The sequence below is a fragment of the Eleutherodactylus coqui genome, chromosome 5 (assembly GCF_035609145.1).
Source record: "Eleutherodactylus coqui strain aEleCoq1 chromosome 5, aEleCoq1.hap1, whole genome shotgun sequence".
Classification (NCBI taxonomy): domain Eukaryota; kingdom Metazoa; phylum Chordata; class Amphibia; order Anura; family Eleutherodactylidae; genus Eleutherodactylus; species Eleutherodactylus coqui.
In genome coordinates, this window is record NC_089841.1 from 49,543,155 (window position 1) to 49,558,055 (window position 14,901).

At 41.8% G+C, this 14,901-nt stretch overlaps 1 protein-coding gene across 2 annotated transcripts in view; it reads left to right on the forward strand.

The window, feature by feature from the left end:
• SMAD4 (SMAD family member 4) overlaps positions 1-14,901 on the forward strand; it is a 34,491-nt gene that overhangs the window by 14,687 nt on the left and 4,903 nt on the right. The window contains exons 3-10 of one of the 2 annotated variants that reach the window (XM_066602495.1): positions 2,863-3,037; positions 8,128-8,157; positions 8,509-8,727; positions 9,989-10,108; positions 10,445-10,561; positions 12,108-12,158; positions 12,442-12,625; positions 14,117-14,285. In XM_066602495.1, the coding sequence (XP_066458592.1) occupies positions 2,863-3,037; positions 8,128-8,157; positions 8,509-8,727; positions 9,989-10,108; positions 10,445-10,561; positions 12,108-12,158; positions 12,442-12,625; positions 14,117-14,285 (1,065 nt within the window). The remainder of the gene's footprint in view (positions 1-2,862; positions 3,038-8,127; positions 8,158-8,508; positions 8,728-9,988; positions 10,109-10,444; positions 10,562-12,107; positions 12,159-12,441; positions 12,626-14,116; positions 14,286-14,901) is intronic. The other variant, XM_066602496.1, reaches the window with a different exon arrangement.

Consider the following 14,901-nt stretch of genomic DNA (forward strand, 5'->3'; position numbering starts at 1 on the left):
TCTAGTCTTCCACTAATGGATGTGTGCTTCCCTGCCTGTTTTTGCTATGTTCCCTTCAGTGCTGGCTGCGGGACATTGGAGGTGTCTGATCTGCGCTGTCACCAAGAGAGGGGGAAGCCTGGCTATATTTAAAGAGATTGTACCAGAATTACAAGTTATTCCCTATTCACAAAATAGGAGATAACTTGCTGATCGGCTGGAGTCTAATCACTGGGACCCCACCGATCCCGAGAATGGGGGTCCTGTGTCCCTTGTTCTTACTGTGGGGTTGCTGCACCCCCCTTCCCCCCCCCCCCCCCCCCCCCACTCACAATGGGGCGACTGAATGGAGTGACGGACCACAAGTGAGCTGCTGCATTAATTTTCAGTGGGACTGTCAGATAGCCCTGCGGCAAGCACTCGGGTACTTCCGTTAGTCTGATTGAAATGAACAGAACGTCGACCGCACATCTTCGGCCAACACTCCATTTGGGGTGACGTCACTGCAGGTGAAAGGCATCCCTTAGTGATGAATAGGGGAACACGGGACCCCAGTTCTCAGGATTGGTGGGGGTCTCAGTGGTGAGGCCCACACCGACCAGCAAGGTATCCACTATTCTGTGGACTTGAACTTTTTTGTACAAACCCCTTAATGCCACAGGATGTAAGTTTACATCCTGGAATGGTGGTAGTTAACGCAACAAAACATTAACTTATGTCCTGAGGATCCCTACTCTTAACTCCTTACATACTATGGCCAATGTAGATCGCGACATGTAAAGGGTTCACAGTGTGAGTGCTATGTAATCGCAAAGGACAGATCAGAGCCTTTGTGGTTCAAGTCCCCTACAGGGATATTACAAATGTGTACAGCTAAAAAAACCAAAAGAAAACAAACACAAAAGAACTACATGTTCAGTATAATCATATCCATAACAACCTGTACAGTAAATTGAACACACTATTTATGGTGTGCGGCAAAAAAAAAAACTGAGGCAAAATACTTATTTTGTTTATTTTGCCTCCCCCCAAAACAGCAAAAAAATGTGATTTCAAAAAAAGACATGCGTACCCCAAAATGGTATCTCTTAAAAACTACAGCTCATCTCGCAAAAAAACAAGCCTCCACAGAGCTCTGTCCATGGGAAAATTAAAGTGCAATGGGACTTTGAATGTAATGCTGTAAAAAAAAAAAAAAAATCCTTTCTAAAAAAGGGTTTTTATATTGCATAAGTGGAAAAACATTTCAAAAAAAGTATCATGTCATTTATGCTGCATGATTAATGCTGTAAAAAAAAGTTGGTAGGATCGATGTTTTTTCTCCCTGCCATGCAAAAAATATAGTTTTACAAAACATATGTACCCAAAAAAGGTGCCAGTAAAAATCCAGTATAATGAATGAATAAAAAAATCTGGAGTAGCCCTTTAATGTGTGTGGGGGATGGATTCTTGCGGTTAATGGAGAGGGACTTGGACTGTAACTATACTGCTGAAGGGACGCTCTGGATGTAATCATTAGGTAATATTCATGTGCGGGGGATTTTGGTGCAGATCCCTGTCAAAATCCGCATGTTACATGTGCAATTTGATGTTTTTGGCACAGACTTTGCCACTTCATTTGGAGAGCTGAAATCTGCCCTGATCACTGACGGTATAAATTGACATACTGCAGGTTTAATATCTGCAGCATTTGTCAATCCCACACAGATTTCTCCACACCATGCGGATGAGATTTGTCCATCCCGGCCATTTGGCTTGTACTGTAAATGCTGTGGATTTTCAGTGCAGGAATTCCACAGGGATAATCTGTGAACACAGCCTCATACCACGAGGGAAACCCTATGTATATACTCGGACGCTGGATTGTGCATATTATACTGGGGTGCATCACTCTGGATGATTACTGGGAGGAGGAGAGCTTTCCATCATCTGTGTACATTATACTGCAGATGGAATTAATAAACAATAATTATACATGTACTTATATTTGGCAACTAAAAATTAAATTTGGCTCCTAAATCTCTGTTTAGGTAATTTTTTTTTTTTTAATTTTTTTTTTTTATTATTATTATGGAGCCATGCAGTAATTAAGGTGCTTTTCACATTTGTCATAAATGGAGACCACAACACAGTGGTGTTTCAGACAGCGATGGAACCTGGTGATTAAAGAGGTAATCTGGGCTCTTTAAACTGATGACCTGTAGTCTGGATGGATTATCGGTAGTTGATTGACAGGGGTCCGCCGCTTGGGACTCCATCCATCAGCTGATCATCCGGCCCACTGTCGGTGCAGCTTGCTGGATGTCATTAGTGGTCACAGCAGGCAGTGAAATCAATGGGACCACTGCGCTTCTCTTACACTTCCTGGTTCTGCTTTAGGCTGATAGTCGGGGCTCCTGAGCAATAGACCCCCATCGCTCAACTACTGATGACCGATCCAGATGATAGAACATCAGTGCAAAAAGCCCAGAAAACCTCGGAGTCGGTTAGGGTTCTTCTGTGGTCAGTCATCCCATATGGACAGCTGCTTGTACGCAGTATTTTTTTGTAGAAGTAGATGTAGAAACTTTTTTTTTAACATGCCTGCTTTTTTCCAGAAATTGTATTATGGTACCTGACTTGTCCATGGTTTGTAAACAAGTGAATGTGGCTGAGTTGTAATCTCAGACATAGCCTGTGTGTGACGCTATTTTTGGAATAAAGCAGCAGTGTTTTCCTAGTATAGCTACTTTTAAGAGTTATAACCTTGATTGTGGTAAAAAGGCAACAAAATAAACATTCAGATATTTTTTTCCTGGTTTTGTTCTGCGCTGCTGTCATGCTGTGATTCTTGAAATCGCATGTTGCAATTGTTATGACATGCAGTCCCATGCTCTCTTGCAGGTGGCCGGCAGGAAAGGTTTCCCTCATGTCATCTATGCCCGTCTCTGGAGGTGGCCGGACCTTCACAAGAATGAGCTGAAACATGTTAAATACTGTCAGTATGCGTTTGATCTGAAGTGCGACAGTGTATGTGTCAATCCTTATCACTATGAGCGAGTTGTGTCCCCCGGAATAGGTAAGATACCTGTGTGTTCTATCAATGCTTTGTATAATACGTCTGTCAGTAGTCAATTTATTGGAACCTAAAGCATTCAATGTTGGGAAATTCTGATGGGGAATCTGCCTCAATCCATAGTTCACTGCAGATTTTCACATGTAGCAACCATGATCTGTGAGAGGGTTTAACAAAGTTCAGTTGGACAAATCCGTGTGTGGATTTCCTGAAACAGAAACCACATCAAGAAGGGACATATGCTACCTCCTTAGCCTGTTGACCCTAAAGGACTTACATATATGTCCTCCAGTGTCAGGGTTTGTACAGAGCACGATCAGGAGCTGACCCCACTCCATACACGGTGGTAACGGCTTGTCCTAAGAGACAGAAATACATGATTGCAAGTTCAAGTCCCACAAGGGACTAAAGAGAAATTAAAACTAAAATAGTGTATGTGTATGTATGTATGTATGTGTGTGTATACATACATACACACATACACACACACACATACACTCATGGCCGTAAAAGTCAATTCTATCAAATTAACGCATTACTATTATTTATCCTTCATGGTGATCGTCAGCAGAAAAAAAAACCAAAAACACAACACCAGAATTGTTCTTCTTTGGTCGCCATGTCTCCAAGAAATTTTTTTTTAAAAAGGCAATCAAAAAGTCCTATATATATTCCAAAATGGGACCAATAGAAACCGCAAGTTGTACCACAGAAATGAGACCACACACAACTCTATTGTTGGAAAGATTTAAAACAATAAGTTATGGCGGTCAGAAGATGGCGGCAAATATTTTTTTAAGAGATTTTATTTTTTGAGTCATACAGCAAAAAAACCCCACTATATAAATCTGGTGTCATCGTAATTGTACTGACCCACAGAATAAATTTGTCATTTGTGCTGGTGTGCACTCCATAAAAACTGTGTAACCCCCCCCCCACCCCGCCTTCTTACAAGGACGGTACACTTTAGGATGGATGTGATGCTGATTACATGCAAATTCCACATGAAATCTGCCATTTGAATATTGTCAATAAGGTTCACTATTCTAATCCATTGTCCCTCCATTTGAGGAAAGAAGGCAGCACTATATGTGCCTACACTACTTAGAGGGAGCTAAGTAGTGTTGCTACAATATTTACAGGGAGGCAATATAATTTCTGCCTAGATCATTTACAATGGGGAAGCAGTGAGCTAGTAGTATAGTAGATATAAAGTCTACATACTCATCTTAAAATGCCATGTTTTTGTCATGTTATAAAAATCGACCAAGATAAATCATTTCAGATTTATTTCCACCTTCAATGTGACCCAATGAGAAACAGGGAGGCAGTACTATCTGTACCTACATCATATAGAGGGAGAAACGGGGAGGTAGTACTAACTGCACCTACATCAAACAGAGATAGTACTGCAGAGGTGTTTCTATTTGCACCTACATCACTTTGTAAAAATGTGTTCCTTAATGACAAGGTGGGCACCACATTACACGTATCCCAAAAAAAACTTTAATCATAGAATGATAGAGTTGGAAGGGACCTCCAGGGTCATCTGGCCCAACCAATATAGGGTTTACTTTAGGGATGAGCGAGCGTACTCGGAAAAGCACTACTCGCTCGAGTAATTTGCTTTATCCGAGTATCGCTGTGCTCGTCCCTGAAGATTCGGGTGCCGGCACGGAGCGGGGAGCTGCAGGGGAGAGCGGGGAGGAACGGAGGGGAGATCTTTCTCTCCCTCTCTCCCGCCCGCTCTCCCCTGCTCCCCGCTGCGACTCACCTGTCAGCCGCAGCGGCACCCGAATCTTCAGGGACGAGCACAGCGATACTCGGATAAAGCAAATTACTCGAGCAAGTAGTGCTTTTCCGAGTACGCTCGCTCATCTCTAGTTCACTTATATCATCGAAGACCGATATTTGTCCAGCCTTTGTTTGAACCCTTCCATTGAAGTAGAATCACCACCTCCCGCAGTAACCTGTTCCACTCTTTGATTACTATCACTGTCAAAGTTTTTTTTAATATCTAATTTGTGTCTCCTCCCTTCAGTTTCATCCCTTTGCTTCTAGTCTTTCCTTCTGCAAATGAGAATAGGGCTGATCCCTCTGCACTGTGACAGCGCTTCAGATATTTGTAGAAAGCTATTAAGTCTGCTCTCGGCCTTCTTTTTTGCAAGCTAAACCTTCCCCAGATCCTTTGAGGACTGGTTATAGGACATGGTTTGCAGACCGCTTGCTGTCACACTATTGGCTTATAATCTAGACCCAAGTCTTTTTCACAGGTGCTACTGCTTAGCCAAGTTCCTCCAATTCTATATGTGCTAATTATTTTTTTCTCTTCTTCAGTGTTAGCTAACCCTCCTAGCTTTGTGTTGCTGGCAAATGTGATACTTTTCCCTCAATTACCTCATCTAGATCATTTTATAAAAATGTTGAACACTGGGCCCAGGCTTGTGGTACCCCATTTAAGACATTCTTCCATGTGGATGTGCAGCCATTTATCGCCACTCTTTGAGTATGATCACTCAGCCAGTTGTGAATCCACCCAACAGTTGTCTTGTCAATCCCATATTTTCTTTTTTAAATAAGCGTAGTATGAGATACTTTGTCAAATACTTTAGTAAAGTCAAGATATACTATATCTACTGCATTTATCTGATTAACCTAGTTCATTAGTCAGTCATAGAAGGAAATTAGATTCATCTGGCATGACTTGTTTGTTACAAACCCATGCTGGCTCAGGTTAATTACTCCATTTGTATCCAAGTATTTGCACATATGCTGCTTAATAATTTGTTTAAAGATGTTTCTGGCTATAGAGGTCAGGCTCACAGCCCTGTAATATCCTGGGTTCACCTTCCATTTTTTTCAAAATAGGGCCAACGTTTGCCCATCTCCAACTTCTGGGCCAGTAGTTCAGCAAATACATGCGCCGCTTCCTTCAGTATCCTAGAATGTAATTAATCTGGACATGGAGATGTGAATTCATATAAAACCGTCTGCACACAGGCGGATTTGCATTGCGAAATCCGGAGTGGTGTCTGCCTCCGGATTCTGCAGCAAATCCAGCCTATAGCATGCTCTGACAATACGTGATTTCCTGCCTACATGCAGAAATATATTGCGATGTTCCGCTAGTGGGGAACAAATCGCAGTATACGGCAATTTTGTGCAGGCTACGCACAGACTGCTACCATTGAAGTAAATAGAAGCCGTCCGTCCGGCGGCCATTCTGCAATCATCGCAGAATGGTCGCGGGAGCCACGTCCTCGCCATAGCTACGGTGCAGCATCATCTCTACTGCGCATGTATACCGGCCGGCACATCTACAGCAGAGAAGACGCTGGAGAGGTACACTGGGATCGCCTGCTGGGCACTGGATCAGGTCCTGCTGTGAGATACCGCAGACAGTTCTAGTTCCCTCACCATCTTTCTGCTTTTGAATTGCCTGGATTCTTGTATTCCTCCAATAGCACAGGGAAGATCAGTTGTTACATTTACTCTCTGAACGAAAACAGATACACTAAGTTTCCGTGATGCCTATGACATCAGATTTCTCTTCCTGTGTTAGGAGCTACAATTCTCCTTGTTTATTTCTCATGCTCTGGGCATTTGTGTAGAAACATTTTAGTTTGTGATCAGTGTCTCTTGCTCCTCTATTTTCCTTCTGAACTTTTTATCTTTGTACCTTCTTTCTTCGTCTAATTGCAAGGTTCTCAATTGTGTTAATTGAGAACCTTGCTATAAGATGAAAATGTATATTTTTGCTTGGCCTTTCACTTCACCTCACATGTTCTAGTTTAAAGCTCTCCTGAAGAGTGTAGCAAGGCACTTGCCAAACATACCTGTCTTTGTAAGGTGCAGCCTGTCTCTAGAGAGCAGTCCATCATATAGGGAATTCACTACATGGTCTAGAAGTCCAAATCCTTGCTCACGGCACCAGTTGTTCACCTCTAGAATCCTGTTCCATCTCCTTGTTCCATGGCGATCCACTAGGAGGATGGATAAGAAGACCACTTGTGCTCCCAGTTCCTTCACCCTCTTTCTGAGGTCTTCAAAGTCTCTGCAGAAAGTTGCAAGGTCCTTTTTTGCAGTGTTATTTGTCCCTAAATGTACCAGTAGGAATGGGTAGTTGTCTATAGAACTGAAGAGTCTTGATAGCCTGTTGGACATATCTTTGATTTGTGCGCCTTGAAGACAGCACACCTCTTGTGAGGTGTCAGGTCTGCAGACAGCGGCCTCTGTTCCTCTATAGGGAATCCCCCCACAACCACCATTCCCTTTCGTCTTCACAACAACACTTATTTTCTCCCCATCCAAGGGTATTCTAGGTACTTACTAGACGGTTCCTTGTGGGCAAAGTAATTTCTTGCAGTACCTCTTCATTGTTCTGCGTGAGAGCCATGGTATGGTTCCAGAGCCGTATGGGTGCTGACTGACTCTTGATCCTCCGGCTTCTTTGGGTCACATGCTTCCATTCCTCTGCTTCTGCAGGTACACTCAAAAAGTCATTTCCTTTAACAGTTACTTCTGCTCGGTCAAGGAAATCCTCATCTTCCTTAATGAGTTTCAATGTAGCCATTCTCTTCTGAAGACTTTGCCCCTTTTCCTCCAATGCAGAGACAAGCTTGTATTTCTGGCAGGTGAAATCCGCCTTTTCCTCTGGTGGGTCTGTAAACATATAGCATACATTGCATGCCATTTGAGCCATTTCTTTGTAATGACCCCAATCCATTGTTGGCTTATGAAAAAAATGTTTCAAATACAAGGCTGCTTAATAAACGGGGAGGGGAAATGCTAAATACAGTAATTTATATGCTCTGTAAATAAGAGCTTTATGAAGGATTTGTTTGGAATTTTGATTTTTAGTAGTGAAAGTTACCTGAAATCGATTTTAATTTAGAAATAGTCTTACTTTAGACTTCCACAAGAGAGCACTGTATCTCCAACCTTTAAGTGGAAAAGTATATTTCTTCTGGATTTTAGTGACTACCAGAAATTGTTTGAGAAAAATGTATTCATCCCAAATAGAAAATGAGTTGTCTTCCCTTTTATTATGTTCTACTCTGTTATACTATATTGTAACCTTTTTTCTTTTTCAGACTTGTCTGGGCTAACCATTCAAAGCACAGGTAAGTACTTTCCTATAAAATGACAGTCTAGTTGCCTGTAATGGTAAAGCTGACCTCCATCATATCTGGCTTGTACGTTCTGTCTGAGGCCATTTGTATAGAAGTTTATTTCCACCTGCCGTAGGAAGATGCCAGCGTTTCAGCACAAATCTGGGACAGTTGTATCTTTTCTGTAGCTCTTTCTACCTCCTGTGTCATCTATCTATGTTCTGGAGCAATTGTGTGATACCGAAGGGTTCATGTGACTATTGTAGTAGCAGAAATGAAGACTAGATACTGGAATTATAGCTTTTTTTTTGTTATTTTACCATTGTAGCATGATAACCAATTGCCTGTAATTCTGTGTTGCAGCTCCATCTAGCTTACTGGTGAAAGACGAGTATGGCCATGACTATGTTGAAGGACAGCAGAGCATCTCCTCTTCTGATGGACATTCGATACAGACCATCCAGCACCCACCAAGTAACAGGTCCTCCAGTGAAGGCTACAGCAACCCTTCGCTGCTGGCATCTAGTGAGCCCAGCACACCCAATGCCTCTAGCTTCTCTAGCATCCCTGTCCCTTCAACTAGTAAGTATCATAGGGGTCTGTGAACTCTTTATGCATTCAAGAATTAAAAGAAAAACATTTTTGTAAGGTATATTTTATATTATAGAGCAATGGAAAGATATCCAAATGGATTGTGTTGTCCACAATTCATTGGGCTTCTTGTCACTTTCCATATATTAACCTATTGGAGCCTTTGCATGTACCTGCACTTTCTACTGGGTTCAAGGTACCTTTTACACATGATGACTGTTGAATGCCTAAGCGCCCAATAGCCATCCCACAGACTACCGGAAGACCTGTATTTTACACACCCTGCCTCCATTCACAGTAAACAGGTAGTTCATAGCTGAATGACTGCCTGTTTACATGGCCTAACAGTCACTTGGTTTTTAGTTTTGCTAAAAACCAAAAGCGCTGCGGAATATGTTGGCGCTATACAAATAAAGATGATTATTATTATTACTCCAACAGGCAAGCGATTTCTCGCTCAGTTCCCGGTCTGTGTCCCTGTGTACATGGGACGATTATTTGGGCGATAATCACCCTGTGTAAAGATACCTTAAGGCATTTGTTTGACAGTTGCTCTTGCTGGGTAGTGGCTATGATCTGAGTGGTACCAAATAGGCAAAGCAGGGTAAGGTTTTCCCTGTTTTATTAGCCCTGGGATCATAGCTGGGTCTGACTTTTATGAGGACCACAGGCCTATATTGAGAATGCCTGTTAGGACAGATCTGATGCATGCTCTAACAGGTGCCTTATGTTAGGGTTTTTTCCTCTGTACAGGCAATTATCCACTCTAATACATCACTTTTCAGTATATTCTATTTTCATAAAGAATTGAAAATTTCTCTAGTGGGCCCAAAATAAAAGTTGTATTCAGTGTATTGTTTATGGTGATTCTGCTTTAGTAAATGCAGCCGGCATATAATAAACTGCTTGTAGGTTCTTTTTAGCATTCATCTATTTATCAGTTGGTTTTGACCCTTTACCCTCTTGGGTACAATAAGTGTGCGCCGGCTGATGAGAATCAGATGCCGTCTGTTACTTTTGACAGCTTCTCTCCCAGTAGAACCATTTCCTGTTGGTTCTCGTCTCGGACGTTCGATGAACATCAGCATTGGCCTCATTACTGCTGTACAGGGGAGAAATTGATGAGTGACAGGAGATGATTGTTATTGTGAATTTGAGATTTGCTGAGCAAACTCTTTACAAACTCTGAGCTCAGAGAGAACTTATTGGCAGTATCGATCCTGGAAAACTGAAGATGTTTCTCTCCCCCCAGGTCAGCCTACCAGTTTATTGGCAGCATCGCACGGTGAAGGGCTGCTGCAAATTGCCCCGGTGCCGCCTCAGGGGACACAACAGAACGGCTTCAATGCTCAGCCAGCCACATATCATCACAGTAAGTGGCTGCAAACTGTCTAAAAAGTTTTCTAGTTTTGTAAAACACAATGTACCTGATTACATGTTGCATGCGGAGACCTGCACCATGTATATACTACCATTACACTTCTCAGATGTGCGCTAAATCATTTGCTGTGCTAATGATTCTGAAAAATGGCTACCTCCATTGTGCAGCATCCCTTGCCCCATTACTTATTCATTATGTCCTCATCCCAATGACTGAAAACTTTTCTGATACCCTATTAATGCATCCCGATCCCTGCCTGAGACATATTATAACCCAGCATCTAGATAAAGGGCCGGTATTGTAACACTCTTCTGTGTGATGTTTTAGTAGACAGTACCACAACCTGGACTGGAAGTAGACCAGCACCTTACACACCCAATATGTCTCACCACCAGAACGGACATCTTCAGCATCATCCACCCATGCCCCATCCTGGACATTACTGTAAGTTTTACCTTTCAATATTTAGTTTTTTCTTTCCCCATTGATCAGTCATGCACTTCTATTTTTCTTTATAGGTTTTGCCACTTAATTTTGTCATTTCAAAACTCGCTGCTGGTTTGATTCGCTGCTGCTATGTAGGGGCTGGACCTTAGTCTTAGGGTATGCTCACACATTGGGGTTGACTTGTGGTTTTATCATAATTTTTGCAGCATTTTATTTTTAACCCTAACGTAGCAAAAAGCTGATAAAACCTCAACTGCAGATTGTTCATATAGCCTTACAGCCGTTTGGTTAATGGAGAAAGCGCGGCATCTGTAAACCCTCTGAGATGGCTACATAAGAATGCTGGATTTTGAAGTGGAGTTCTCCTCTAAGCTGTCCTCTCACCTGGGTCCGCTCTGTGTTTATTGCTCTGATGCAGGTGGAACGTAACCTTTGCTTTAAAAGGGTTTTCCCGTTTAAAGATCCCCACTATCCACAGGATGTGGGAGAAAGGTCTAATTGCTGGAGGTCTGAGCACTGGGATTCCCAGTGATCCCTAAAACAGCAACCCTGAATGCCCCTTGTGACTGAAGTAATAGTGCTCATTCATGACCATTGCTCCATTCACTTCTATGGAACAGATGGGAATCGATGAGCCCAGCAGTCTACCTCCATCCAATAGTGTATCGTTCTCCACCTGTTCCATAGAAGCTAATAGCCATGCTTGTGCACCACAATACTCCATTCACATGGGGCATTCTGGGGTCACCATTCTCAGGATCGCTGAGGAATCTAATCGTCAGACCTCCGACGATCAGACATTTTATGCTATCCTGTAGATAAGGAATAAATGTTCTTAGTTGGAAAACCTCTTTAAGGCGCACGATTTAAGGTGATTAATAAGCTAGGAAGCCTCCACTGTTGTTCTAATTGTAGAGTCTCTGCTAAGAGCCTCTCTACCTCCCTTTGATGCTGCTCATTTGTGTGTTATAAGGATGATCCATTGATTTTTAGTCATCTCTTTGATGCAGAGGAAACTTGAGCTTTCCAGCCAATTTAGAGGATCAGTGTTTTTAGGGAGTGTTGCCCAGACACTGCCTTTTCCAAACCAGACAGTTACCTGAAGAATACATGAGGTACCTGGCCCAGGTACAGAAGCGGTGAAGCCGGGTGAGCCAGTAGGTAGAGAGAGAAAATCACATATCCAGGCAGAATGAATCTTGGCTGCTATGGCTAGTTACCTATGAGTGTAACATAAGCACCTGTACCTCACCCACAAGTCTCAGCCCAACCATGGGACTATTGATATAGGCATCTATAATCCGGTGGGCAGGCCAAGATGAGCTGTAATACAGGCGCACAAATGTACTTGTATTACGCTTCTGTAGAACTGGCCTTAAGCTGGTCATTTTAATCCTCCATATTCTGATGCATGTGCAGTTTATTTGCCTGCTGGGCTTTTAGGTTCTGTGATTACATAAGTGTTCGTCAGTCAGTTTGGCTTAGACACCAGTAATACACTTACTCCCTAAGTAATGATGATCCTGCCTTTTTTTCCTTTTAGGGCCTGTGCATAATGAGCTCGCATTCCAGCCTCCAATCTCTAATCACCCAGGTGAGTCTCTGTGTTGTATCCTTCATTTTCTAGTGTGGTGGTATTTTTTTTTAGGACATATGGAGAAAAGTCCAAGGCACCAGAGGGACCCAAAAATAAAATGCAGCCTTCATTTATCTCATCCTTTTAACCCGATAAATACCAAATGCAGTAAATATATGGCGCTGGGTCCTAATCTTCTGTACCCCGTTGCTCTATGTCGCCTGGTTGTAGCACCCCCTATAGATCTTGCTGTGTAGCATTTGTAGTAACATTTGCATCCATGCTACTTTTTATCCTGCAGCTCCTGAGTATTGGTGCTCTATTGCATATTTTGAAATGGATGTTCAAGTGGGAGAAACCTTTAAAGTCCCTTCGAATTGCCCCATTGTTACTGTGGACGGCTATGTAGACCCATCTGGCGGTGATCGGTTCTGCTTGGGACAACTATCCAATGTTCACAGGACAGAAGCAATCGAGAGAGCAAGGTAATCGCTGTAAAATCCTCTGTTTATCAGATGCTGCTTGTGGAGGGTATGTAAATTATAGGTAAGGTGCTTCCCCTACCACTCTTTCTGCATTGGTGATATACCTGTATACTCACATGACTGCTGCAGCTAATCGCTGGCCTCACTGTTTCCCTGCCTCTTATAAACTACAATGGAGCGAGCTGCACATGTTCACCTCCTGGAGTAGACACAATAGCTTCAATAGAAACGGCAGGTACCGCTATTCTAACGTTAGTTCTGAAATATCTGGGGATATAAAGGGGAAGTTATCGCTATAGGTTTTACACTGCCACTTATTTGCCTCTAATATCTTGGGGCTTGTTCACACCAGTGTTAACCCCCATTAGGAATTAACTTTTTTCTGTTCCCTTTTTGGAGCAGTAAAACTGAATTAAAACAATTTAAGCATTTTTTTAAACTATTGCTTTAATGGGCTTTTAAAAATGTAAAAATGTTCGTTTTACTTTTTCCTTCTTTTTTTCTTTTAAATGGGACAAACTGCCGTGCTATTTGAAATTGGTAATTCTGGTTCTCTGCTCCAAAAACATAAAAGAAACTAAATTCTCTAACTGGATTAGCAATGGTGTGATTGAGCCCTCAGCCTGATGTGGTGAGATTTGCTCTCATGGATCTGCATTTATTGAAACGATCGAGTGTGATTGTGATCAGTGAAAAACTGACCAACTTTCATGCTACTTTTGCATTTTCTGGATGTTTTTTTCATGTTGTCCCCATAGTAACATAGTAACGCATCACACTTGCATGGAAATCACATATCATGTGATTTGAGATGCGTTTTTTTTTTTTTTTATCGCTCCCGTAAAAAATTATGGGCAATTTTTGGAGAATCCAACCCACAAGCCTACATCGTAAAATATACGCTTTTTCATCACACTGTGCTTAGAAGTTTATATCTGTATCGGTTTCAGTAAACAGGCCTTCTAATTAATATTTATTTGACTGAATGCAGTGGCAGGTGTTTGGGTGTATACAGGGGGGCAAAATGTAAGGACCGCTCTGGCGTCTTTAATGCATCTGGGCTGTCTGTCATAGTTGGATACAGTATAGACTCTGATCACATTTTCTTGTGTTTTTTACATCCCCATCAGTATGTTCAGGTTTCCACATTCGGAGCAGGATTGTGGCTGCGATGGCTGCTCTCCTGCTGCGCTTCACTGGGTCATAACTGTCCTGTAATAATACATTGTGGAGGGACGATGCACTGCCTCGTGTTATGTACTATTACAGGGCAGGGCGACAAGAGGAATAAGCCAGAGTTTTGTAGCTGTATTTACTTGCAGTACAATTTCTATGGGTTTTCGCTTTGATGCAGTCTTAATATCATTTACAGTCCGGATTTTCACACGTATACTTTCCAGTTTGAATGTTCTCTTGGTAAATGGATTGATCATAATCATCATTAGCTTATGCATGAATTTCCTTTAACCCCTTGTGTTGCTTTATTCTCAGATTACACATAGGGAAAGGTGTCCAGTTGGAGTGTAAAGGGGAAGGTGATGTGTGGGTACGATGTCTCAGTGACCATGCTGTGTTTGTACAAAGCTACTACTTGGATAGAGAGGCCGGACGAGCCCCCGGTGATGCTGTCCACAAGATATATCCCAGCGCTTATATTAAGGTAATAACCACTTATGATTTAGTGTTGTGCAACCGATGCTCTACCATCTGTTAACATTACAAAATGTAATCCCAAACAAACCCCTTCCCCAAATGGATGTACTATTACAACCATACTGGAGTCTTCTAAACACAGTAGAACATAATGGAAAATCTGGTTTATGTGGGCATAGAAGGTGTTTCTGTCCGAACACAGTGGGAGCCTGGCTGTGATAAATATAGAATAGTAAAGTTTTAATAAAATAAAAAAACTACTTCCAAACAATTTTTCTAAACTTTTTTAATAAGTATTCTAAATTTGTTTAAAAATATATAACAGTATTGCTGTAACCGTAACCTGTCACAGAATAAAGGCAGTGGAATATTCAAACTGCCCGTCGCATAATAAAAAAAAAAAATGGCAGAATTGCAATTTTTTTTTTTTTCTACCAACCCCCTTAAGCAAATCCATATAAATTAAGTTAGGCACATATCAGCATTGTTTTGTTTTCCTGTTCCATCCTAAGAGAAAAGAAATAAATCAAGTAATGCCCCCCATTGATTTCAGTGGAACTTATTTCATTTCAGGTTGCTTCACTTTTTGCTTTTGTGGGTTTTTTTTTTTTTTTTTTTTTAAC